At 44.6% G+C, this 26,883-nt stretch overlaps 1 protein-coding gene across 5 annotated transcripts in view; it reads right to left on the reverse strand.

The window, feature by feature from the left end:
* Tiam2 (T-cell lymphoma invasion and metastasis 2) overlaps nt 1–26,883 on the reverse strand; it is a 204,444-nt gene that overhangs the window by 1,699 nt on the left and 175,862 nt on the right. For all 5 annotated transcript variants that reach the window (XM_013517330.1, XM_005390545.2, XM_013517329.1 and 2 more), the window contains 11 exons: nt 12,908–13,087; nt 10,294–10,362; nt 9,610–9,735; nt 8,542–8,650; nt 6,522–6,701; nt 4,459–4,577; nt 3,486–3,594; nt 2,877–2,935; nt 2,140–2,245; nt 1,544–1,631; nt 1,050–1,204 (listed from right to left, as the gene is read on the reverse strand). In XM_013517330.1, the coding sequence (XP_013372784.1) occupies nt 1,050–1,204; nt 1,544–1,631; nt 2,140–2,245; nt 2,877–2,935; nt 3,486–3,594; nt 4,459–4,577; nt 6,522–6,701; nt 8,542–8,650; nt 9,610–9,735; nt 10,294–10,362; nt 12,908–13,087 (1,300 nt within the window). The remainder of the gene's footprint in view (nt 1–1,049; nt 1,205–1,543; nt 1,632–2,139; nt 2,246–2,876; nt 2,936–3,485; nt 3,595–4,458; nt 4,578–6,521; nt 6,702–8,541; nt 8,651–9,609; nt 9,736–10,293; nt 10,363–12,907; nt 13,088–26,883) is intronic.

Consider the following 26,883-nt stretch of genomic DNA (forward strand, 5'->3'; position numbering starts at 1 on the left):
ATTTGTAGCTAACTTTCAGAGTTAGTAATATACATATTTAGTTACTTGGGCCTATGTGTTTAACTTTGTTCTCTTGGACTCAAGGGGAAAGGGCACTCTTAATTTTAGTGTTTCTCTAGACAACAGCAGCGTGTTAGTTTCGATAGCCATAGCTTATTTTAGCAAGAGAAAAAATTACACATAAATCTGAAGAGGTCAAAGTATGGCCAAAAGGTTATATGCTTAATACTAAAATCAAGAGCACGGGCTGGGGATGTAGCTCATCGGCACAGCGCCTGCCCGGCAAATGTCAGGTTATGAGTTCAATTCCTGGTACCCAAAAATAAATAAATACATTAAAATAAAATAAAATCAAGAGCAAAGATAAAACTGCTAATACAGAAAGAAATTTGTGAAACTAAAGCTGAACTTTTAGAAACAGGCAGAAATTTTAAGAATGGCGTGGTCTGAAATGATTACTTGCTGACTAAGAACAGGTACAGGAGGTTTCTCGATCTTAATTCATTTAAGTACAGTGACATCTCAGTTCTCATCATTAATTGGTTTTGGAAGGTGCCATGAGTACCAGACAAACTCTGTGAGCTGGAAATGTAGCGAATCACAAGGCAGTCCATAGCCACAAGTTCTAGCTTATGGGTGGACTACCAAACAAGTGCTGGGACAGAACTTTCATGTCAGAATCGGTCAAGTACCAAATTCAGTGAGTTTCAAAACAGTTGCGTACCAAGGAATGACTATATTGACCTAGATGCCTGGGGTTGTTGAGAACCCTAAGAATATCGCAATAAGTAAAAGTCCCTGAACTCATGTACATCCTTAGTGGAAGAAGCAAATAAGATACCAAGTCTGGACTGTGTCAGCTTGTGAGAGAGGACATTAGGCAATGGATGTGGATACGTTTGACAAAAGAGTGGGAGCAAGAGGAATATTTAGGTCTCTTAAAAACAGTTACCCCATGATTTACAAGAATAACTTACAGCTGTAAGAGTATACACCCTTTTAAGAAACCTCATAATTTCTTGAATAAACAGAGCTAGCAAAATTCTCACCTAATTTGGCTGAAACAGGAACTCGGTTCTTGAGAGGTACCAGGCGATCCTTACAGGTCTTCTCTAGTGGTAACTCACACTTTATGTGACGCCTGAAGTTTTCCCTCAGTATAGAACGAATCACCTTAACGATGTTGGTTTTGCTCTCACTGTCACTGGTAGGAGAAAGGAAAGAACCATAGCATCACCCTGGTGCGCCTGAGGCCACCACCTTTCTCAGTGCTGCTTTGTAGCTTCAAGGCTTGAGCAACAGCAGTTTCCCAACCTCTGTGTACCTGAGTTTCGTCACTTACAGAGGCAGGCAAGAAGTGATCAGTCCAAAATTTGGGTACATATATCTAATTGATGTATTTTCCCTCTAGACTCTGTGATACCTTTTGAGGGAAAGGGTTACCCTGGTATCATTAAAATTCAGGGGGCACTAAAACTCCCTTTTTAAAAAAGACATGATTCTTGTTTGTACTTGGATTTTTATTTTTGGAGCTAAGAAATACCTGCAGCATAACTGAAAAATGGTTTCTGGCCGTCCTTCTATTTCCGACTTTATATGGATCAGCTCCCATATGGAATTATTCTCTGTCCCTGCATAAAAGGAAATGGAAACAAGAGTTTACAACTTTGCCAAAATGCGTGGGTAAGAACACTTGTGAAGTTTAAAATTGAAGATCTAAAACATGGTAATTCTGGAAATATCTCTGAATATTTTCTAGGATCAGCGGTCCTCCTGCCTTTTAAAATATCACTTGCTATACTCCTTAAGGGATTTTCTGTTATATCGAAATATGTAAAAAATTAAATTTTTCAAGCTTTAACAAATTTAAGGAATCAAGAAAATTAGAATAATGTTGAAAACTACTGATTACAAGAACAAAGAAATAATGAAGGGATGTCACTGGGAGAGAAAAGCTGTCTACTGGCATTTTGTTTCTCCCAAAAGTTTGTCAAGAAACAGCTAAAGAACCTCTCCTACCCTCATTTTCCTTGTCTGTACTAAAAGACACCAAAAATTATTCCCCAACAAACAGTCTTTTCCTACATTTTTATTCCACCATTCAAATAAGTCTTAAAATACTTTCACTGCGCAAGTTACCTGCTGTGTTCCCCAGCCTGACTTGCAGTGCAGAGATAGGGATCAGCCAGCGGAATTTAAATGGGTCCAAGTCAGCAGAGCTGTGTGCAGGCCTGGAGTTGGAGGGCTGTAAAGTAAAAGGCCCCACAGAAAAGGTTAAGGAAGCTCATGTACACGGCTAGTAGAAGCCTCATCTCCTCCTGTGTGCAGAGTTCCATGCAGCAGCGTGGGCGGCCAAGGCACAGTGAATCAGAGTGTACCCAGTCTTCAGATGTGTGCCTGAGACCTCTCAGGCACAAGGGAAAAGCCAGGATCAGAGTTCAAGGAGCCTCAGTTCCCAGGTATCTAGGCAGCAATGTCCATGTTCTCCCATTACTGCTGATGGCTGGTATCCAGGGCTAAACTATGATTTGGGGGTTTTTTGCTTTGGATTTTGTGGTTGGTTGGTTTTGAGGTAAAAGGTATTTGAAAGCAAACCAGAGTTACACAGATTCCCATAAGTGTGGAACAACATGGGCATTTTCAGTGCTATAAATCAGTTTTCTGTGTAGGGCCGGACATGAGTATTTGTCTACATCTATTTAAAAGCAGGTATCTTCCCTCTGGAGAGACTCAGAGGGGTTCTGGGAACTTGATGTGGTTGTCCTCTCAGAATAACAACAGTCAGTGTGGCTGGTGCACAGCAGGCTCGGCAGTCCAGTGTTACAGGAAAAGATAGCCATGAAAAGGTAGCTTTAATTAAAAGTAATTCATCTTACCAGTTTCTTCTTCAGTTTGCAGTTTTCTTTATAAACCAATATGACAGCTCTCTTAAAAACTAAAGAAAGGAAAAGGGGAAAAAAAATCTCATTTTATACGAACTCTTCCAGGGTTACAGTAGAACTGAATGTCTTATTGAACAAAGCTCTTCAAATTTATGAATCTCTAAATTGCTAAGATCCCATTATGCCAAAAATGTGGGTGAATAAAGAGTACTTTCTTCTGTTTTGTTTCTTCTCTTCTATGAAGAAATTCTACTTAATACCTATTATCTAAAAGAAGGTCCTAGAATTCTTTTTTTGTTTTACTGAAAGTTGATAGTGTTCATCTCAGTGACCACAAAATATCTATATATACCTACTATCCCAACTCCCAGTGAGAATTAGATTTTTGAAATATAGCAAACCATTAAGATACCAAGCTTCCAAATAGCCTCTGGAGATCTGCTGCTATAATTCTTGGGCTAAGTCGAGCAGCATTAGAAAAAACAGGATAATGAGTATGCAAAGCCATGGTGTTTGAACTACTTGGAGGCTGGCCATGTTACAGTCACTGACCATCACAGCAACTCTTCTAGCACCTGGAAATCTTCTGAATTGAATACTAACCGAATACTGTAAGCTCAAGGTCCTTTCTGGCTTTTCCTAGAGAAAGAAATGGATTCAACCAGGAGACTGTAGAGTGCATCAGAAGTTCTCCCATGGAAAGTTCTGTTACCTAGATTATGAAAACAGGAAATAAAGATGTGGAAACTCTGGGGTAGATGGTTTCATGCTACACAGGTTGGTAAATAACACAAAGGGGAAAGCGTGCTGTTTCAGTGCACACCTATGTACATGTGTGCAAGATGTGCCTCATAAGCAATTCCATTTCCTTAACAGTTCTACGACGGGATCAGCGTTCATCCAAAACCCTGCGTTAAGGTCAGCCACAGATCTAGTATGTTTACTATCTCTGATTCCCAAACTGTATTGGGCCTGCTAATAAATCACCAACACTGAAACAGATCTTAAAAAAAAATTAAACTCTGGCTCATTTTCTTGTCATTGTCTACTTAAACTGTGTTGCTTTTCGTGTGGCAGCTTTGGAATCACAAGGTTCTAAATTTAGCAATCAGATCAAAAAAAGAATATATACAGAAAATGTCATCTTCCACTTGGACTGTTTTAAGTAAGCAGTGACTACCAATATTTGATGCTTTAAAAGAAAAAATTTTTTCAAAGAGAGAAGCCCGATTTCTCTCCATATGCTGTCCTCCTCCTCCCATCCTCTCCCCCTCCCTGGCCAAACCACCCTCTGTTCCAGCCCCTGGGATTGGTAGACCTCATGTCCATGGGAAAGGAGGAAGGATCTGAGCTCAGTGATGCTTCTTCTGTCTTCTTTGTATAATGCGAACGTAAGTCCACATTTTTAGATCAATGCAACGCATTTTGTTTCATTTCTTTGTAAACTGAATACTTTATTGCATACATTAGATTGAAAAGAAAATTGTGGCATTTTCCAAAGTTCTACAGGGTCCTAACGAGTCACCTAAGCCCCACCACCACCACACATGGGGCCCGAGTCCCGAGCCCCACAGACCTCCTTCTCTGTGCCGCTCTGCTCTGCAACCAGCTGGTCAAACACGGTCCCATAATCCTCATAGATCTTCTGCATCTCATTGATGTGGCTCGCTACTTTTTCCATTGCCTTGAGTGCTTCTGCAAAATAAGAAATCATCTTCATTGTATTTATTGTTCAACTATCCAATAGCAATAAAGGAAGAGCAAGTTATAGTTTATCTCTAGATTTCTCCCTACAGCCTCATGAGATCACAGGTGGGACCTTTGGAAGATGGTGGATTATGGGGGTGTACTTTGACTGCTTGCTGTTAGGAGGCGGGGCCTGGTTTGAAGAGGCAGGCTGTGGGAGTGACCAGGAAGGATACAGCTCCCTTGCTGGCTCCTCCCTTGACTCTTTTTGCTTCCTGGACGCCATGAAGGAAAGCAGCTTTTCCTGCAGTATGCCTCTGCCTTGCCTCTCTCCCCTGCAGTGAGCTGACCGTGGACCATAACCATGAGCCAAAATAAGCCCCTCTTCCTTTAAGTTCTGGGTGTCAGGTATAGTGTCTTAGCAAGAACAAAGTGACTGAGAGCTTAAGATTCAAACCAGGATTCCAGATCTGTTCTCACCAACAGCAGCATTATTCACACATAGCTCACCACAGCCCATTGTACCTCTGTCATCAAAAAGAAGAAGAATTATCTTCCACCTCAAATTCTCTTTGAAATGAGACTGTAAAGTTGCTAGCACTTACTCAACACTACCTACTTAGCATGTGTCAGGATATTTATGTGACTTTTATCCACACAAGACTTGACTTAACCAGTTTCATTTTAGAGAAGAGGAAACCCTTCCACAAAGAGATGCAAGGTGTTTTGCCAGAGTTCCGGAGAGAAACAACGGGGACAGCCAGCACTCAGTCCAAGTCAGGCTGCCTCAAATATGTGCTCTTCTATTCTGCTTCTCCCCTGGAATAACTTAGTAGGACTGGAATGCACAGTGAAGTTTTAAAATTAGAATTTATAGATGTCTTTCTAAACACTTAACTGCTTAGAGACATTGTTTGCATTTATACATTGTGTTTATAGTCTGTATGAGGGCATCTGAAGAACAAAATGCTGTCAAAGTCAAGAAGCAGAATTTCAGTTCACCTCCAAATTCAATTATTTTTTATACCTTGCTCTCCAGATTTAGTATTTTAATTCAGTCAGGAGGGCGGTCTGGAAGGGAGTTTTTAACAGTCCTTATAAAGACCACTGTAATACAAAATGAACTGTTCACACTGTACTCGAACACTTACCATAATTTGTATGACTTGTACAGTTTAACTTTCATATAAAACAGTTTTTGTCTTCATTGCTTATAAGACCCAAGGTATGTTGGTCATGGAAGAACATGTTTAATTTACTATCTTCTCATTGTTGTTATTATGATGATGATGATGATTATGATTCAGTACTTCTAACCTGTGTAAGTGTCTCCCTAGGAATTTTATGGATTAACTGGACCTCCCAGTCCTCTAGTCTGAATGAAGCATTTCTCTAATGGATAGCCTTCTCTCAAACTGTGGGTCTCTGTGTTTTTGTCAAATTGTACGACAGGCCAGTAATGTCAAAGGTTACAGATGATACCACATCAGCATGTTCCACATAAGCACAACCTGTCAATGGGCCCTTAGTTTCAGAGCGGAGTTCTCAGAAAAGTCCACAAGGTGGCGCCTTGAGCAGCACATGTGGTCGGCAGCACTAGGCAGCAAACACCACTACAGGAGTGATAGAAAAGAGGTCTAATTTTCAATTCTGATGGCACTGTTTACTAGCCAAGTAACGTGAGCTAATTTATTGACCTCACTGAGCTTAAGTTAACTCTTAAAAAGTTAGAGTCACCCTGCCAGAGGAGTTTGGGGCCCTCCACTGAGATCATTTTTACCAAAGGGTATTGTACACCCAAATGGGATGGCCGTATCGAGATATTTTTTCCCCTATGCATGTTGTAACCAAGATGAATGATCACAGTAGTGACAAATAATTCAGATCACAGCCCTGCAAGGGAAAACGTATGCTTGTAGGCACGGAGGGCAAGCGGCGCCGTCCCAGCCTCACCTGTCAGGTGGTAGTGCTCCTCACTCTCACGGTCCGTCAGCGACACAAGCTCCTTCAGCAGCAGAGGGTACTTGAGCACTCTCTGAACCGGCTTGATAAGGTAAGACTCCAGGGTGGAGGAATGCTGCTTAGTGGGGTTCCGGGCATCCAGGAAAGTCTTGAATGCCTTATCGGTTTTAGCTACAGCAATGAATAAAAGACGCTTAGAAGAGCACAGCTGGATATATGATATCATTTACCTTAACAATTGTTTTCAATTGCCCATTTCCATGGTCCTCATGGCACCCTTTAATAATCATCAAGGCACATCAGCGGGTCAAGCACCGAGCTCTCAACCTGGGATTCAGCACCTGGGTCTAATGAGTCCAGGGAACGAAGGACGCTTACTGGGATACCAGAGGAGTACAGGCCACATGCCAGAGAGAACACCCAGTGCCCATGTGGCAGGGTCTGACTTAATGTATATATAATTCATACCTACTCATGAGAGATACTGCTAGAGGTAACAAAAAAGTGACTTTAAAACAATTCTTAAAGCCACAAACCAATGTTATGAAGACCCTATGCTATATCCTACAAAGAGAGTCACATAGCAGAATGGCCAGAGTTTCTCACACTGGCCTCACTAGCCCTGTTTTCGTTGATCCTGAATTGAAAAGCAGTATCATTATTCCTTGGAAATGACGTAGGTAATCCCTGAAGCCGCCTCCACAGCTCCAAGCAGACTACATTCTCACATCAGGGCTGCAGCTCCTTTCTTCTAGGTATGATATTAAAACGCTTCAGGCAACGAGAACTGCCTTCCTGTTCAATGCCTGGGTGCCATGAAGGGTACATAGAAGAATCGGGTACATTTAGTATGGGTGCCAACGAACACACCCGCTGCTGCTTTGGATTCAACTAGTCAATGCTCATTGGCCATCTACTTGGGGAGTGCATCCAGTCTGAATGAAGATATCTGAAGGTCTGTGTCAAGAGCAAAATCTACAGCATCTAGGACAGTGTCAGTGAACCTTTACAAGCTTTCAGTGAATAGCAAACAGCCTGCTGCGGCACGTGTGCCATAGGTTTGCCACCATAGGTTTGTAACTCCAGCCAGGAGATACAGCACCGTTTTGGAAAGTGCCTGCCTAACCCAGTCAACAGTGAAATGATTTTTCATCTTTATGACAAAGGAGGAATACAGCGTTGTATGCTCTTACCTTCCTGTAGACTATCTTTAAGATGTTTATGGGACAAAATGCCAGTGGAGTTAGACCTCTGTTTAAAGTGGCTGGAGAAGATGGATTTTTGCGTGGGACTTGTTAAATACAAGCACCTCACAACTCCATTTTTTTAAACTGGGGGCTTCTGAGATACTATGAAATTTTGCTTTTTTTTTTTTGTTTTTTTCCGGTACTGGGAATCGAACTCACGACCTTGCGCTTGCCAGGCAGGCACTGTGCTGCTAAGCTAAATCCCCAGTCCCCTGAAATTTTGCCTTTAAGCCAAACAGCAAAGCCACAGTGGAAATGGTTAAACACAGTCTCCAAACCCTCCATGACAGTGCAGAGAAGGACCACAGAGCAGCACCCTCGAAGAAACATGTTCTTCCTAACTCCACCAAAGAGACTTTAATTTTAGCTAACACATCTTGTGAGTTTGATGGTCGTAGTTTCTAGTAGCTTGTGGGATTTAAGAATAGAGCTGACAAAACAAGAACAGAAAGCTATCCATTTCTCTCGACCACACACAAGGATTAGGGTTGTGAGGTTTGGGAGACTGGAATGCAGTGAGGAAAAGTTCAAATGCAATTTAACAGCAAAGCAATGCATGACAAAGCAGCGTCTCTGCTCTTAAGGACATTTGTTCCCCTGCCACGAACAAATTGAAATAAACTGAAAATATTCCCTTTAACTTGTCACTTCTAAGGCCAAAAAATCCACTAAAATTGCACTTACCCACATTGTTAAATATGGATTGCCCTTTATTAACAGTTAACGGCACAAAAAGCACAATTATCAAGGTACAAACAACTCACCTCGCTCAAGAACCTTCTGTACTTTAATATGGTTAGCACAGAAGCCACTGTAGAGTTTAAAATGGTCCGCATAATAGAGGAATGAGCCTCCAAGGGAAAAGAGCAACTTCTAGAAGGGGAGGAGAAAAAGTCAAATCAGACACGGTTTGCTCGGCATGTGTGTGCCTGGTCCATGGCACCGTCTGCCAGGTGTCACAGCACTCATGCTTTGGGAGTCATGAAGGAAGGAAGCCCAGGACCACTCCATCCACTCAGCAGAAGGGATCAGCGCATGCATGCCCCCAGTGGATCTTCAGCTTGATGGAAAGATTTCTGCCAACACAGCCTTCGGACCCAAGCGTGCAGCCACCGGACAAAAACGTGCTAAGATATATAAGTGTGGCAAGGCGGGCTACAGACACCCCAGGAGTGAACTAACAGAACCAATTCTCGGGCACTTGGGATGAATGATGCTCGCCATATACTTCCTGGCCCCCTTTCTACTGCTTTCTGCCTTATCGCTGCAGGGACTTCCTGTCAGCCATGGCACTAACTCAGCCACCACACAGAAGAGAATCCTCAACCAGAACATCTGAAACCTACTCTCCGCCCTAGTTCCCCAGGTATGGAGTAGGTGCTGTTGCTTTGGAAGTTATCACACTACACATCCTTCCAGAAAGGTGAACAAAGCCAGGCATGGTGGTACACACCTGTGATCCTAGTGCTCAGGAGGCTGAGGCAGGAGGATTGCCACAAGTTCAAGACCAGCCTGGGCTACAAGGTGAGCTCAAGGCCAGCCTGAACTGCATTGTGAGACCTTGTCTCAAAAAGAACAAAAAAAAAAAAAAAAAAAAAAAGGAAAACAAAGACCGCATGTATGGTCAACAACCAGGTGACTCCACAGAGGTGGAGCGGCCCAGACTTCTGATTGGTGGAAGCAACTACACTAAAAGAAAAAAGTGCCTTCTTTTACCATCCCGTAGGGGGAAAAATACCAACATTAAATTTATCTTGATAAGGAAAAAAAGGGAAAAACTTGTGCCACGTATACCTCTTTTTGGTTTTAAGTCCAAGTGTAAAAATACTTACTCTAAATTGTGAAGGAGTTTCCAGCATATTAAAGTCAGAGGAAGCAGAGATTCCATCTTCCAGAGTCTCCAGAAAGACCTTCTGAAACTCCAGCATCTCAGGCAAGCTTCCAAAAAGTGACTCCATCTAGGTGAAGGTAGGGTTTGAAAAGGGTTAGCCAGGACAGGCCAGAGGCCTGCTACTTCTCGGCCCACACATCAAGCACAAGGAAGCATTCTCAGGAAAGAGGCCGAGGCAAACCCTTTACAGAACAGCGTGTAAGTTATATGTAGAGAGACTGCAGCTCCAGATACTACAGTTCCTTTTTGTCTAAGATAACTTTTTAAGTGGATAAAAAAATTTTAGAATTCAAGTCAGGAAAAATAGCAGTCAACAGAAAAGAACTATTTGCTGTGAGTCAATATCAAAAATGTATGCACTGAGGAGTATGCTAGCCGTACCTCCTCCCCACACAAAAGAGCACAAACCATCCTTCTGCCTGTTACCCATTTGCTATTGAGCTCATGCAAAGAGGCCATGTACATCACACAGGAGGCGGTCACATGTGGGACTTTCTGAAGACCTGAACTCTCAGATGTTCTTTTGGAACTAGTGTATATAGTTCCCTAGGAGGTGTGCTAAAAAGTGAATGGACGCTGACCTGAACAAAGGTTCAATGAAGATAGAGAAAAAGTGAATATTTACCTCATCTTGGGTAAGGAAAGTCTCATTCTGAAGTGGCTCCAGGTATAATTCAAAGAGGCAGCTCAGATCCTAGAAGAAGAGGAGGCTCTCTTACACTTCAATCTCTCAAATACCCAAGAGATTCTGATACCCCTCGCGGTAGCTCCACGTACTCTCATTAGGAGTGATGAAGTGTATCTTGCTGAAATTCCAGACCCTAAAAGTGGTTATTTTTGCTCACCTAATGCGAAGGTTAATACCTTGTTACCGACATCATCTGAATCTGCATATTTGCTTACAGCCTCCTCACATACTCTGCTTAGGGTCTTGATGACAGAACAGCCCATCTCTAGACCACGGGAGCCCTCATTTCTCTGTGAGGGAAGTGAAATGTGGCTAAGCACATACTGCTGCCAGGGGTGACCACAGCCACTGGACAGCCAGCTTCCTTTTCAGCCCCGGGGAGCACAGTGACAGCTCTCGCTAGCCTGGAGCTGGAAGACTGGGGAGCTCTTCAAGTTTGGGCTTCACACACCAGCAGAATTTCAAACTCTGATGTTCCGATGCAAGGAAAAGCTTCCAGAGATTAGCAGTCATGTTTAAAATCTAAGCCGTAACTGGGGCTCTAGTTAAGCTGGCACTAGAAGCACAAAAAACTGGGAATTCACCATCTCTGCAGAACCCACTAAGGTTCTCTTCTCATTTATAAATTTGAAGCCCAGACAAAATTTAGTGACAGAAAAGTAATTTAAAGATAGAAAAGATTTCTCCCATGTTTTATGTATTGTGATGAACTCTTGAGTCCAAAAATGCTAGACATAGTGGACTATAAAGTCAGCTGTACAGACCCCTCATCTTACAAGGGACAAATCTAAGACCCAGAGAGCTTCGCAAGGCCCAGAGAGAGCACTCCCAGAACCTTCACAGTGCCGGTTCTGAAAGCAAAGGCAGGCCTAGGATGCTGATGGGCTTTCCCAATAGACACTTCCGTCCCTCACCACATTCCACAACAGCCTGAGATGTGAGGAGTCGCTCAATACAATCTTGGGGAACACACAAATGTTGCAAATTTCAAGGAGCATGCAGGGATTCAGGTTAAAGAATGGCAAAGGAAATTCTGTGTTAAATATCAACAACATAAATTTAAAACCAGTGGGGAGCATGTGAAGCACAGTGGGTACCCAGGGTGGTTATTTGTACAGGCAGTGGCAGTGCAGCAGTCACTCCCATCCAGGCCGGGGCCGGCAGCTCAGAGGACTTACTGCACAGCAAGAGCAGGTCACGCTGAGCTGGGGGTGACAGAGCCATGAAGCCAGGGGCCCTATAAAGACAAAGCGCACATTTCTTGCAGAGAGGTGAGAGTCGGTTCCTCTTGTCTACTTGGCCACAATATCCACCTCACAATGCTACCAGCGTCACCCTGAAATCACCCTCTTTGTGCAGGGTGGCCTCACAGGAAGGTAGAAAACCACGAAGACAAAAATGGAACTCAGGTCCTACTTTCAGCTCTGCTCCTGACTCTGCCTGCAGGGGCTCCATGATGTTTCTCAAAATATCAGAAGGGCTATGAAGTCCCCAAAACATCCACAGCTCACAGACCTACTTGGACAAAGGTCACTGTGGATACACTCTGAACTTCCTGGTGGCCACTTCATCTCTCTACACTGGATGCAAGGGAGGACGTAATAGAAAATGAAACTCACTGTCATCTTTCCCTGCTGGTTTTTCTTTCTCCCCTATGGACCAAAGGTAGGAGCTCTGGCTAAGACTTGTGGTGAAGTCCAGGGAAACAGCAGCGATATGATGAAAAGACATTCACGTATGTCTTGCGGAGAAAGAAGGTACTAGCCACATGTGTGCCAACCTGAACTCTCAGACTGAGCACTGCAGTCCTGGAAGAACAGGGGGGCCCAATGCAAAGGATGCCCAACATGCACCCAAAGTGCAAAGCCAGGCCCGGATTCTCAGCTGCTGCTTTGCGCCATGCGGTTGCAGTAACTGACAAAATAAATTTAAAGTACCTCCAAAGCTTTAGCAAATACGTAAAGAACTCTACTTTCCCAGGTTCCTCTGTCCATAATATGATTCTCAGACCAATAACTAACTGGAGGCTGATGAGATAAAAGATTTCTCTGAGAACTCAAGACACTCAGCAGCTGCACCTCACACCACGGGCTGAGAACACTCACAGGGCCTGTGATGACCAACAGGCCCGCGTGTGGGCCGCCACTCCACACGGGCCGCCGTGGGCAGGGATGGCCTGTGGTCTGCCTGGGCTCTGGGGCCGGTATCCAGCCACTTGTGTATAGATTACTCCGTAGTTCCTTGTCACCTAAACTGATCTCTAGTTTCGTTACTAAAGCAGTACAGACTCCCTCCCACAGATTGCAAATGACAAACTAGAACATCTGTTTCCATAGTGAGAGCTACCTTGGTAACAAAATGAACCAAGAAACGAAATTTTTCTGGGTCCTCTCAGCTCTTCCACTTTTTCACCCTTCCCTCCCCTAATGTTTCCAAAAGCAGTGCCTACTTCATGATTGGCAGATGCCTCGGACAGAGGTGATCTGAGGCCTCTGCTACAACACAACTTCCCATCAGCAAAGAGGAGCGAATGCCCGGCACTTCCTGTTACCTTCACATAAGACTTCTCCGTGTCCACGAGCTCCTGGATGACTTTCCGGAGGCGGTCTGCATCAGACAGGTGGCGGGCCAGAGGCCTCAGAGGTGGGTCCTGACTCTCCCTGGGTCCTTCCATACTCTTGCTTTGGGTGTCCTTAAGGCCCCTACACAGGGTGGTGATCTGTTCAGCGCTCTGAGAGATGACAAAGGTGGAAAGTGATAATCAGGACACTCCCATTAACATCAGCAGCCCAGCAAAGACAGAGAGTATCTCTCTCTGTGCCTGGCACTCAATCCGGCATCTCAGAGACCTGAGACAGGGGCAAGCAGTTTCATTCACCTCAGACCACTTTGGCTGTCATTTGAGTGCAGTGAGGAAAATGGTGTCTACACACCGTTTAGAATTTTCACACATAACACATCCCAGTGTCAAAATAGCTGTGATGTGCTTCTTCAGTACTGGAATCAAAGAGACAAGGCCTGGCTTCTGTTGTACAGCTGAGGTTGCTCTGAAATCAAGACGTGAGAAATTCCTGAGAGCACACACCGGGAACAGCCTTACTGGGTTCACCTTTCCCTCAGTGTTGGGCCTAGGCAGCTTTCCATCTCCCAGCCAGCCCGCCCGGGAGACTCAGGGATGGTGAGGAAACAGCAACCTTAGTCAGGGTAACTTGCCCAGTGAGCCTGGAGTCCTGCCCTCAGATCTGATGACTGAGCTATGCCAACCTGTGCCAAGTACAGAATTATAAGTGGAAAAAGTCTTGAGCTGGTACATGTGCTGCGAATGAAGTGAAGACTAAAACAGAAAAGAAAGGGAGAGAAGGTCCGCAGCCTAAAGGGGCACAGAGCTTGACAGAAGTACAGGCAGGGGAGCAGATGGCACAAGTTGCGGGTGAATGTGTGAGGAGGGGCGCAACCAGCCCTGTGGGAAACCCTCACAGAAGAGGGGTTAAGCTGGGGCTTAGCAGTAACCATGGGCAAGCTTAGGGAGCATGGGCCAAGACAGCATTCATTCCAGGCAGTGAGGACAAAAATCACACAGATTAAGGGACAAGGAGCAGCACGAATATCCAGGGATGAGGGCACTAAAACTTTTGGTGAAAGTTCCTAATTAGATCTGAGCACTGCGTGATTATGTTTTCTCAAAGAGAACCGTTTGTGCGCTCCTGCCGTGGGCTGGCAGCTTAGTCCAGAACGCGTCTCCTCCTGTGTGCTTTCAGAGTTCAGAGTATCTCCGCATTACATTCCAAGAGCATCTTCTCTTTCCATCCTGCCCACATCTATCTCTGCCCCATCATACCACAGAGTGGTCCAGAAGCTTGTGGAAGGCAAGAGCTGCGTCCTTCTTTGACACTGCCTCACATGCCCAGCTTGGTGCTCGTTTCCCCTCTTACAATTTTCAACAACGAACAGCATAGTCCCAATGAGTGAAAATACCTACAATATGTGGCAACTTCATGTCTGAACTAAAATGGCCCTTTCTTCATTTTAGACGCCTTCATGCCTAACTTTGAGCCATAATTCTGTGGGGTAAAAAGCTGGACCTGTTAGGAAGATCTCTTAATACTAACTTACTTCACTTTTTTTGCTTGGATATTGCAGAACAGAGATGACTAGTACAAGTGTGCTGGTCCACCAGGATGGCCTGACACATGCTTTCTATACAAGGTGTTGTGTGACAAAGTGAATGCCCAAAGCAACCCGGGCTGCTCTGGCCCACCTTCGCTCTCTGTTCTACCTCTACTTCCAACAGTGTCCTCATATGATGAAAATACACACTCACAGTTAAAACTCAACACTCATCTTCTGCCTTTCAATCAACTCGATGGGCACCAATTGTGGGTTTATTCTGTCTCTAAGTAACTAGAGGATAGTTCCTATCCAAAAACAGAAGACTCACCAAGGCTGGAAATACCTGAGTACAGTCTAAGGTCTGGAAAGCTACACATTCATAGAAGAAATGGAAAATGTAAGGCGGTTACACACACAGAAGCATCCCTTTGGAACGGGTTGCTAAGGAAGGCGTCAGCAAAGCAGGGGCTTGTAATGTGGTTCTGACAGGAGCCTGGTCCACAGGAGAACCACAGAACAGCCCAGACACGCAGTGGAAAACTGTGCTGAGTAACACCCAGAGCCCGGCTCCTTGGATAAAACTGCTTCTTTCTCATCTTAGGAAGAATCCTGGTGCACGTTAGGTCAAGCGAGTAGTGCGTGCTATGCCTCCAACTAGACACACAGACACATAAAGTATAAAATAATTTGTTTTCAAGACAGCTCAAAAGCATAAATAAGTACTAGTTATTCTCCTTGGAAATACATATTTTCTATTTATTTTTCTTTTTTAAAATGTGAACACATGCATATTTCTGGCAATGCCTGTCAGAAGGCATGTTTTTCAGGATAAGATTTCCAAGAAAAAAAGCGTATGTGGATTTTAAGACACCAATCAGAATGCAATTTATTTTTCAAAATGTCTCATATTTGTAACAACCAAATTGTATGAGTCGTCTTCTGAAGACAAGCCAGCATGGGTCCGTGATACGAGCACCTAGTGGCACACAGAACAGTACAGCCAAAAGGTGCCATCCTTTCCCTTCCAGGACATGAGCCTCTGAGGGAACACAAAGGACAATAACAGCAACAGTCTGCATCCTGCCTCTCCTCAGCAATGGACCTCAACACTGGCCTCATGTTGGCTTTGCTGGGGCTTTCAGAAACACAGTGCTAAGACCAAGCAAAGGAGAAAACCTGGGACCCCATCATGGGTACTTTTTAAAAAGCTTCCAAGTGATGCCCATGTGTGACCTGCACAGAACAGCTGGTGTTCCCCTCAGGACAGCCGTATCTGCTTGGATTTCCTGGAAGGAGTGTTGACTCCAGACATGTCACCCTGTCCCACATCTGCACTGAGAGGAGGCCGCATAAAAGATGTGTGCAATGAGGACACGGGTGGGAGCAAGGAAGGAGTATCACACCTGAGCCTGGGGTTCTGGCTTAGCCCTCTCCTAACTGCTAAAAAGCTCATGATAAAAATACTCCAATTCCAAAACTCTCTTTTGAAATCTCTGTCCTGGGATTTGCACCACAAGCTCAGACAATTTCATTTTGCAATCCTGAAAACAAAGTTTCCAGAGCTGTGGAAGTTATATTAAGCTTGCATGCACTGTGTAAAAGAAGATCTGACGAAATGCACCATAAGTTAAATGGCATCTGGTGAGCTTACAGCTTTGCCTTGCTGGGATGTCAAAAATCACACCTAACGATGCAGTGTTAAAATAACGAGATTTTAAAAATAAAGTATCTTGCCATTTTAGAAAATGAAAATTCATTTAAAAAACATGTCTGCTTCTGAAATTGTTCAATATTAAATCTACTTTTCAAGGTACTACAGTTAAGTGCTCAAGTGCCGCACAGACACCCTTAGCACATGTAATAGTCTGGCTGTGAACATTACCTCACATCAAAAGGAGGCCCAGGCTCCTAAGAGAGTACAGATGTGTTCTGCAAAAATACAGGTGAAAGAAGCACCCGGGTGATTACATGGCAGTTCCTGTATTCTCAGGGGTGGTCACAAACACTGACCTCCTAAAGGCGGATGCAGTGTGGGGTGCATAAGCACTTTCTAGGAACAGCGACTTCTGAGGCCTTGGTGTCCTTACTCATGAAAAAGCAGCAGCAGGGTCGATCTCACCAAACATCTCAAACTGCCACTGGTCCTGGGAGCAAGGGGAACGTGCCACGTGTCAAGAAATTGCTCTCCATCAAACATGTAGGGCACTGTCACAGGACTCCGGGCATTTTGTCTTTACTGTGACCCACTGAGGCTTTCCAGGGGCAGGACAGGGAGGCTTGGGCAGGACAGGCGTGATATGAGACCCCTCTCCTCTCTACCTGTCCACTCCTCAGTATCCAGCAGAGCACAGGCAAAACTGGCTTGCATGGCTTGCTGCCTCTGTCGACCATGGCATGAGGGTTCTCCTGGCCCCAGTGCTCTAAGAGCGCAGTCGTCTGCTCAGAGAGCTGAATGCAGCCACCTCACCCACACTGACGGCGGGGAAGTCGATTAGGCCAGTCCCGCCCTGCGGTGTGATGATCCTGCAGAGGAGAAACACCGGCCCGCTGAAGTGCGGCCTCTGACTTACGCTGGTCTGTTTGCGGCAGTCAACACTAAGATCTTGAGTTCACTGTGGGCGTCACCATTTTTTAATGGGCACAAATATTTTCTTTAAAGATTTATTAAAAAGATTGAACAAATTTTTTCCTAAACTGTCTGAAAAAGCTGCTCTATTGGCCCTTGCCCATTTTCTTCTTCCTTCAGCTTTTTAAGGTTACAGTAAGGTTGATCCCTACATGAAAATGATTTCTTCTTATTTAGAAAGGAAGAGTCACTCCCTCGGGAACAGATGTTTAAGCATAGTTATTTTTGTTTTTGTTTCAATACATGGAAAAGGACGCCTTCTGCCTCTATAAAGAGGATGAACTGTGTCTGTTTTCAAGGAACCCATGAAGCTTTTCTTAAGGATGATACTGAAACGGCTTAGTGTGATCGAGCTCCTCGCCCCAGACCCTCTGGAGAAACGCAGGGACAGAGCCATTTTCATACCAAATTCTGGGTCACTCCATGATCCTCCTAACTGGATTCTGTACAGTTCTTTTCAGCAGAAAACCATCACAAAAATCTCCTCTTGATTTGGATTTTTAAAATCTGTCCCCCTGATCACAACAGCCTTGACATTTACTTTGCTCCTAATTGGAGACATCGGTGCCTGAGGTTTTTCCATTTTCTTCTGGGCTTTAAAACCCTAAAAAAAAATTCTTGGGGATAAGTACATTGTATCATCCAGAATTCTTTTAAGACTATGACTGAGGTTTCATAGCTGCTGCATGAAATACCGATGCTGATCAGAGGCCTTTGCCTCTCAGGAGCTCAGCTCTGTCCCAGCCGCGGGCTCAGCGCTTGACAAAGCCCTCATTGAGGCTCCAGTGGCACAAGCTCTGTCAAAGGCATCTGTCTGTAACCCTGGGGCTCAAGAACATGTCTAGCCTAAGGAAAAGGGTTCAGAAGTAATCCACAACTTGGGGTAATATTTCACATGGAAACACAAACATCAGCATTTGCAGTGTGTGCTACTTCAGTTCCCAACAAGAATGTGAACTCTGAGGGAAATTAGTAAGAGTCCTAAAGGGTACCATCGTACTTTTGGATTAACTCTCATGTCAGAGGTCAATCTCCTGCTCCATCCCTGGCTGCCACCCACAGCCACTTCCCCTTTCACCATACTGAGCCACTGACCTGGTCCAAGACCAAGTGTGGATAATGTCCACAAAGATTCACCATACCAGAACATCAGCCTGAAAGGTTAGGTTTCTGCGAGCTCTACTGCCACTGAAGAGAAAGATGAAAAAACTGAAACTAGTTTTAGGCCTGGGGCAAATGGCCAGTTATCCCGAAGGAGGATGTCGCCCTGGCAGGGTAGTGTTCATAACCTTTGTGTTCTTATATACTGAACACAAAAAAATTCTCAATTCATTGTCTGCAAACCATGAGGAGGCTGCACTTCTAAGTTATCTCAGAGTGCAACTACAGTGTCAGCTGTCATAGTCTAGCAAATTAGTTAAGTCAGAAATGTTCTCCTTAGGAAAAAAAGAGTAAAAAGCCCAAGGACTTTTTCTTGACTTGCTCTGCACTTCATTGGAGTCACGGCTAATGTACAGGCAGATCTAATGTTATCCCCAAACGTTACTGGCAGACTGAATCTACAAGGGCCACAGAGTAAGGTTAGGTGACTTCTCCAAAAGACTAAGGGGCAGAAAAGACCCGGGATCTGAGCTGAGGTGGCTCCCCCTCTTGGGATTTCCCATGAGACAGGGTGGGCCTCTGTCCGGTAGGTTCTGTTTCAGCTGTCCTGGGTCATCCCATCACAGCCCAGCCAGAGCTCCAGCACTATACCTGAGCAATTCCCCAAGACGGGGAGGAGAGGGGAAGGGGCAAGGGCAGTAAGTTAGCATCTTGGTGGGGAGGAAGGAGTATGCATACATTCAAGGTGATCAGTGACATTCATGTTTGGGGAGCTAATCACTTGTAGTGATACGGTGAAAACTCTAGGCAATGGCGTGAGGTTTTTATACTTATCAAAGCGGTAGAAAAAGCATGAAGAAATACTCCCACCCCATCCCCCAAGCCTCATATTCTTTGTTCTCTAGTCCAGAATGTTCCACTTCCAAAGCTTAAGTGCCTGCCCAGTAAGTGCAAAGTCCTGAGTTCGATTCCCGGTACCAAAGGAAAAAAAAAAAAAAAACATAAACAAAGCTTACACTAGGCAGAATGAGAAGGTGAACTGAAAATAAACACTAAGCTACAAACTTTTAGTACAAAATACAGTGAGATACATTGCATGAGACCTGACTGGCAACTGCTAACAGCAGTTACCAAGGACAGGAGAAGCGCATTTCTGTAGTGTAGTGGTTTTCACATTCGCCTCACCTATGACAGAAGAGATTGATATCTATTGACCAGAAAAAGAGACGTGATGTATTAGCAAGGGAAGGAAATAGGTCTCTGTGTTTTGAAGTCACTCTGTATAATTTCCTATGTAAAAATATGCATGCATAAATTGTTAAAAAATGGAATGATATATATATATCACATATAATAATAAATGCAGTGGTTAACACTGCATTTAAAGTTATTTTAATTTTAATCTTTTGGCTTATCTGAATTTTCTCAGTTTATATAGGGGTTGGATTTTCATAAAATCCTTTCCTAGTATTTTACAAAAAAGATTTGAAGCAAGAAAAGGCTCCTTAAGGTATTCTGTTTCCATAAGGAATCTGTGACGAACTAGATGAACAGTCCCTTCCCTCATGAGCCCAGAGTGGGGCTGGGAAGAGGAGCTTTGAGCAAGGCATCCAGATGCAATCAATGCCCCAAGAAGTGTGGGGTCCCCTCAAAAGTCCAGGGGAGCCAGTCTGGTCAGAGCAAGGCCAGGGGCACTAACACCAGGCTGAGACTACGAGGTGAGTCAAATGAGGGGCCGGGGAAAGCGGAGCGTGCAGGGACTGACGGCCAGCATGGCCGGGCCAGGGCTTGGGTCGTGCAGGGAAAGGGCAGAGAGGCAGGGGCCCAGCAAGAGCAGCTGAGAGCTGTGGCTGCAGGCAGGAAGGCTGAGCCCGTGACCCTGAGGTGAAGGTGGGGGAGAGCCCTGGAAGTGAGTGTGGCAGTCCCTACTACCTGGTGGGCCCCTGTCCATGACGCAAGGCCAAGGTTCCATGGCGCGATGGCATCTGGCGGTGAACACGCATCTGGTCATCCCCAGCCCCTGCTCCTTTGCCTGCAGTGTTACCCCAGAATCCACACCAGGGCCTCTCCGTATACACACTTTGGCCTGTGCTGTTTTAAGTATTTTTTTCAAGGCAAAATGTTTACATGAACAGGTTCTGGAGTTAAAACCCTGGCCATGGCAGTTCGGAGCCATGTGACCTTGACTAGTTCACCCTGACTCAGTTTACATAGCTGTAAGCCAGGGGACCTGTTTCACAGGTCATTCAGAGGATTCAGTAAGGTGAAACAAAAATATCTAGCAAAGGACAGGGATCGATAAAGGCTGGGGCTCATTGAAAGTTAGGGTTTGCACGGGAGTTTAATGCCTCAAACCTGCTATTTTCAGAAGTACAGATGAATAAGTGTTCTCTGAGGGCCCTGCAGGGTGGGCCAGAAGAACCACATTTTATTGCATCAGTCATTGTACATGGAGCCCCTCTTCTCTGCCAGGCTGTGCTCTGAGGGCTGGGGACAGAGGGCACATACAGGTCATAAGGACTGTGATGACAAAAAGTGGAGCACATGACATCTCCGGCAGAAATGACAAGGTGCTAGGAGAGAATAAAGCAGAAAGAAGGCCCGTGAAGGCCCATGAAGGTCCAGCACAGACAGCTGCAGCTTTCACAGGTTCCAGAGCAGGTGAAGTCTGCCCAGAGGCAGGATCAGGGCCACTTAGTCTACAGGAAGGATAGTCTGAGTGACTTGGGGACATTCCATTGAGAAAGCAGGAGCATTTACCTGGCACTTGCATGTGCCTAGAAGTAATTGTGTGGTGCTCAGGCAGCACAGCAGGAGGGCAGAAGATGCAGAGGTCAGGGCAAGATGGCTTCCCAGACCTCAGCCCCGGCCAGGCACCTTGCTCCTGGGAAGGAGCAGCGGAGCAGCGGAGCAGCGGAGCAGCTGGCGGGACACAGGAGCAGCCAGGATGCACCCTGTCCTCCCGCCTGCCGCCTTCTGCTGCTTCCTGCTGCTTCCTTATTTCATACCAGCTTGGTCAGAATTCGAGAATGAATAAGATAAGCTCTCTCTACCAAGGACGTTTCAAGGGCTAAGGCAGCAATTCTACCCAAACAAGCACCCCCTTTCCGTAAAACATTGGCTGTTTCAGTGTCCTCTGACAGAATTTACGCAAAGAGCTGACCTCTCTAGTCTGCCGAGCCAGGTCCTGCATTTTCTCTTCCCCACTTTGCACCTGGAAAGAAAGACACTTACTTCTGACGCTCAGACTGCAATTAAACCTGCTCACCCAGAGAGGGGCCCGAGTGCCAGAATGTCCCTTGCTTTCCAAATGCAGAAATACGACGCCCATGGTACGAGAAGAGATTCTAACGCGCCTACTCTGAAGCGAGCAAGTGACTTCCGGAGCCTCACTGAACAGGGTCATCAACTACAGCCCGCAGGCCAAACGCAGCCTGCTACTATTCTACGGAAAGTTTCGCTAGAACTCAGCCGCGCCTGTTCACCTCCATGTCGTCTGCTGCTCCTCTCACGGCATCACAGGGGTGTCGCTCTGATGGCCCTTCAGGGAAAGTGTGAGGGAATTGTTCTGCCCTGCTATGGAGATGGTCCCAGATCAAAAAAGATTTTTTAAGTTAAAACTCAAAGTAATTAAAGTGACATTATTGCTTAGAAATTACAAATAATGTCTTCATTTATGTCAAATATAAAACCTTCTAATATGCTTTCAACCATGTCAAAAACAACAAAAAAATAAAAATAAAAACAGCTGAGTACTGGCTTGGCTCAGCTCGAGGGCTCAGAAAATGATGCTCAGTTCCTGTAAGTGGCTTTACTGGATGGCTTTTTTACTTCATGTTGCTTCCCACCCCCACCTCTACCCGCAGTACCAGGGATTGAACCCAGGGCCTTCATGCTGAGCAGCATACCCAGCCAGCCCTTTTTAAATTATTTTTATTTTGAGACAGAGTCCTGCTAAATTGCCTGGCCTAGGCCCAAACTTGGAATCCTCCTGCCTCAGCCTCCCATGCCTGATCCCAGCAGGGATCAGAGGCATGTACCTCCATCCCCAGCTCTGTGTTGCTTTTGGATAGATGGGATGGTTTTTGCCTCCTTTGTTTTTTTTTTGGTTTTGGTTTTTTGTCCGGTACCGGGAACCGAACTCACGACGTTGCACTTGCCAGGCAGGTGCTTTTGCCGCTGAGCTAAATCCCCAGCCCCTGAGCTAAATCCCCAGCCCCATTGCCTCCTTTGCCTATAACTTGGGGCAAAATCTATAGTTAGATTTTCATACGATCACCTTATAGCACTTAACATTCATTCTATACATATTTATCTAATTTTAGAAGTCTCTAAATCAATATTCTTCAATTTTGGAGGAAACATGTATTTAGCAGGGACTTCTCTTCCAATTCTATCTTCTACCTACTCTTTCCCATCCACAGGAGATTATCCCATATTATAGCTCCCCTTTTTATTTTCTTCCTCCAATTTTCTCTCACAGCCTACTATTATTCTGCTAATTAATCCCATAAACTAGTTTGAACTTGTGTATGTACAATAGCTCTGGTTTCAGGACTAATGCTTTTATCTCACACTCAGGTTCTAAATGGTTCCGTGTTCACTGCCAGTTTTCTGAAACACAACCTTCTATTCCAGTTATGTCCCTGACTTAATTCTTGGCAACCAACAACATATTACTGAACACTGCAGAAAAGGTTTTTAACTATTGCACAGCCTGAGAATTTTTCTGAGTTTTCTGCCTTTTGCATACTAATTGGATGCTAAAACACTAAAAAGATTATCTTTGTCTCCTATGTGAAGAACAAATATGTCACTAACACCAACTGTAATGAAATTCTTGATGGCCCCGAGCTTGGACAAATCTTTCTTAGCCACCAGTTTGAGGGCAAGTACCATCTACACTGTTAACAGAAGACCGAGGACCACAGAGCAGAATCCTTAAACAAGGAGATCCCACACCCTAGGTATAACGGGCTGTGCCCAGCTTGTAGATAGCTCTGCCCAACTAAGTCTATTCTCCCTATCTCTGCTTTCCTAAAAGACTGACTTCATCCAGGTGATTTTCTATGTGGGGCCTGAATGCCTCACCTACAAAAACAAAGAACAGGGTAGCACCTGGCTCCCAGATGAAGACCAAGCTGTCAGCTTGGAGAACCATTCCGAGAGGCTCAAAAGCCCGAGTCAGTTGTGCCTACTTCCATTCCTTGGTGCTGTTTGTTGGGCATCTAACGTCAGCTTCTGGACTGTTACAGACAGTCACATCCTCTGCTGGCTCCTCTTGCTGTTATGCTGACCTTATTTTGGAACGTAGGTCCTGGGTCTCCAGAGCATCCCAGATTCCTCCTGTCAGTGTTGTATGGAGCAATAGGGGGCCTCACTGTGACACAGACTAATACAATGTCCTTGTTACCTGCTTTTCATTGCTCTTAATAACTAGAACCCTGCCACTGAACAAGTAGTCTTTTAATTAGATATCATCATCAACACATTGTTGCCATACAGATTTCATCTTAGAAACATCTCACAAGTGCCCATGGACAGATGCTAAGAGGACAGTACCACTGGGGTTGTTTCTGCGCACTGCACTGACGTTTCCCCTACAGTGTCTCCCCCACTCCCCGACCCCGCCACCACAGGCTGCGGCAAAGAAAGCTGAAGCAAACCCAGAATGTAAGAAGTTCATTTATGAAGCCACTGTCTCTTTGCAGGTACAATTTTGAAGTTATTCTGGATCTACATAATTGTGATTTCACAAGGAAAAAACTCTACAGGAAAACACTTCACAAAAAGGTGCACTTAGTAAACTTAGTGGTTACAACTTTCTGACCCTCTCCACAGGACCCAGGGTGGCAATGCCCACCCTCAGGGTCTCTGCAAGCCCAAAGAGAAGCCACCCAATAAGCCCTGAAGATCCTACTTTCAATTCTTTCTGTATATAGCCAAAAATGGAATTGCTGAATCATGTGATAATTTTATGTTTAATTATTTGAGGAAATTCCATATTGTTTTCCATAGCAACTGCACCATCTTACACCCTCGCCAGCAGTAAACAAAGGTTCCACTTTGTCTGCAACCTTACCAACAGTGTTGTATGTGTTCAGGTGGCCTCCCTCCAGAAATGCACCCTACACCGCCTCAGCACAAAACCCCGGAAGGAGCAGCACAGAGGTATGGAGCGCTGCTCATAGGTCAGAGCTGCTGAGGATGGTGCTTGGACACCTCCATCCTGTTGTTTTCTTTCCTCTTATTATGGCAATTCTGGGGCTTCTCTATGCAGAAAACCCAGGGCTTCATGCACAGGAGGCGGTGTGATAGTCAAGGCTCTGGCATTACTGTCATTCTTTTTGACAGGGTCTCCGACACAATGATAATCACACAGGGAACAATGCTTGCTATGTACACATATACTTGACACTTCACCACCATCTAATCTACAATCTAACACTGACTACATAACAGAAATAATAAATGTTAAATAAAATTTAAACCAAGGCTGCTATTATTTTCAGCAAGTAGCTTTGCAATTTCAATAAAATTTGTAGAAAGTACAAAGCAACTAAAGTCTTGTTTCCCCAGTGGTAAAAACGGCTGAGGACCTAGGAAATGTGTGTACCTGCAGACTCCAGCAAAACCAAGCAAGAAAAAAAGTGACCATGACAGAATGCAAATGAAACTCTTGTTAAATCCACTTACAAAAATGATCTTGAAACCTCACCTTGGATTACTGATTTGATAATCAGTCTTTCCATCTTGGTAACTTATCTATAAAAGCATCCCATTCAAGTCCTACGTACTCACATGAGAGCAGAGACGTCCCCCTCCCTTGTGCTGCCTAGAAGCCCCAAGCCAGGGAGGCCAGCAGGACCCTCTCTGACCACCCCTTACCTTGTGACTGAATGACCCATGAAGGCAACGGACTCCATAACATCCCAAAGCCAGCAGAAAGCAGTGTGAGAAGTAGGAGGGTGCAGACCGCCTCAAGTCGTGCAGAATGAAACCCCCAGCCCATGTAATGCCAGGCGACTGCAGCGCTCAGAACTTTGTCATCTGACAGCTGTTTCTAACCTCAGAGAACTTAGGTAGCAGGCAAAGACACTGGCAATGCAAATCCTGGAGAGGGAAGCACACATTGGGAGCTAAACAAAGATTTAAGGGAGAAGGAAGTGGTGGCACCAAACAAAAGGAGGAAAAAGAACTGAAGGTTTCTTCTTAAACCTACCTTCAATGTTCTCCTTTTTCCTTATTAAAAATGTATGTAATTTTTGTTGCCCTGATTTTCATGCTGTCAAGAACAGCCAGAGACAGATACTGAACGAATAACCCAGTCTTGACCTAAGCTCCAGAGATGGAGCAAAGACCACATGCCAGCGGTCAGTGCTCAGAGCCCGGGGGCTTCTCACAGCCTCTCCTCCCCCAGCCCCTCTCTCACAGCCGAGACTCCAGAGCAAACTGCAGAAATGACTCAGAGCAATTGCTTAGAACTTACATTCTCTTTAAAAAGTGAAAGTGGCTACATCATAGGCCTAGGGCATTATAAAAGGTGAGGATCTGCAAAGTAGTGAAAAGCATAAAAGATACATTGAGACTCAAATCTTCATTTAGTCTGTACAACTGAAGTTCCCATGTAAGTACAATCTCCCAGCACACCAGAATATCCAGACATTAAGATGACTGTCTCAAGCCTCTTGCTAATACCTGAGAAGACCTTTGTGAAGACTTTACTGAACAAATCACGTGTAACAATATCCCTCCCACTGTTGGTAAATATGAAAGATTAAATAAGATTTGGGCTGGGCATGTAGCTCAGTGGTACAGCCCTTGCCTAAGATGTGTGCGGCCCACGGTTCAATCCCCAGCAGTGTGTATGTGTATATATGTGTGTATATTAGGTAACATTCAAGGCACTCAAATAGCAGCAAGCCAAAATTGGGTTGGATCTGTGCCATTAGTCCTTTTTTAAAAAAAAAAAAAAGAAGGGAGCAAAAGCAGCAAAACAGATGTACCTACTTGCCAAGGTAGAAAGTAGTGAGGCTCAGGTCCTCCTTACCATGCTCTCAGGAAAAAGCACAGCAGCCCAGTACCCCACCCCCAGCTAAGTGTATAAATCATCCCCACACAGCGTATCAGATACCTACTTATGTTACCAAAGAGGTCTATAAAATTTTGGCTTGGGTTTGGCATTTCAAGTTTTGCCTAAAAAAAATCACTTCTCCCATTAGTTACAGGAAGTAAAACTTTAAAATGCCAAAACACCAGCATATAATGTTGCAACTGGTGTTCAACAATCTGGTTATGTCTAACCACCATCATCAATGTAATCTATTCTGGTTTCAACCTAATAATTTATTTGCCTTGTAGGGGCTGTTATTTAACACTCCTTAATGTCTCTTAGCACTTTAAAAAAACATAAAGCACTAATAGCTAATCCCACCCAACAAATTAGACTTGAAGATGAAGACAAAGGTCAGAATGCCACTTGACTAAACAACAGTGATGCTTTTCATGTAGTAGGTACTTGATAATTGATTTCATAATGTCAATAATATTAAGTCAGACCCAGACAAAATGACTCAAATTCTTTAAAGGCAGAATTGCAAACGCTCATACTCTGAAAGGGGTAATCCACAGAAATTCCTTCAGATTGGCACCTTCTCTGGAAATGTGTGCAACTGTTTAAATGTATGTGT

This window comes from Chinchilla lanigera, unplaced genomic scaffold (genome assembly GCF_000276665.1).
Source record: "Chinchilla lanigera isolate Chin_1 unplaced genomic scaffold, ChiLan1.0 scaffold00038, whole genome shotgun sequence".
NCBI classification, from domain to species: domain Eukaryota; kingdom Metazoa; phylum Chordata; class Mammalia; order Rodentia; family Chinchillidae; genus Chinchilla; species Chinchilla lanigera.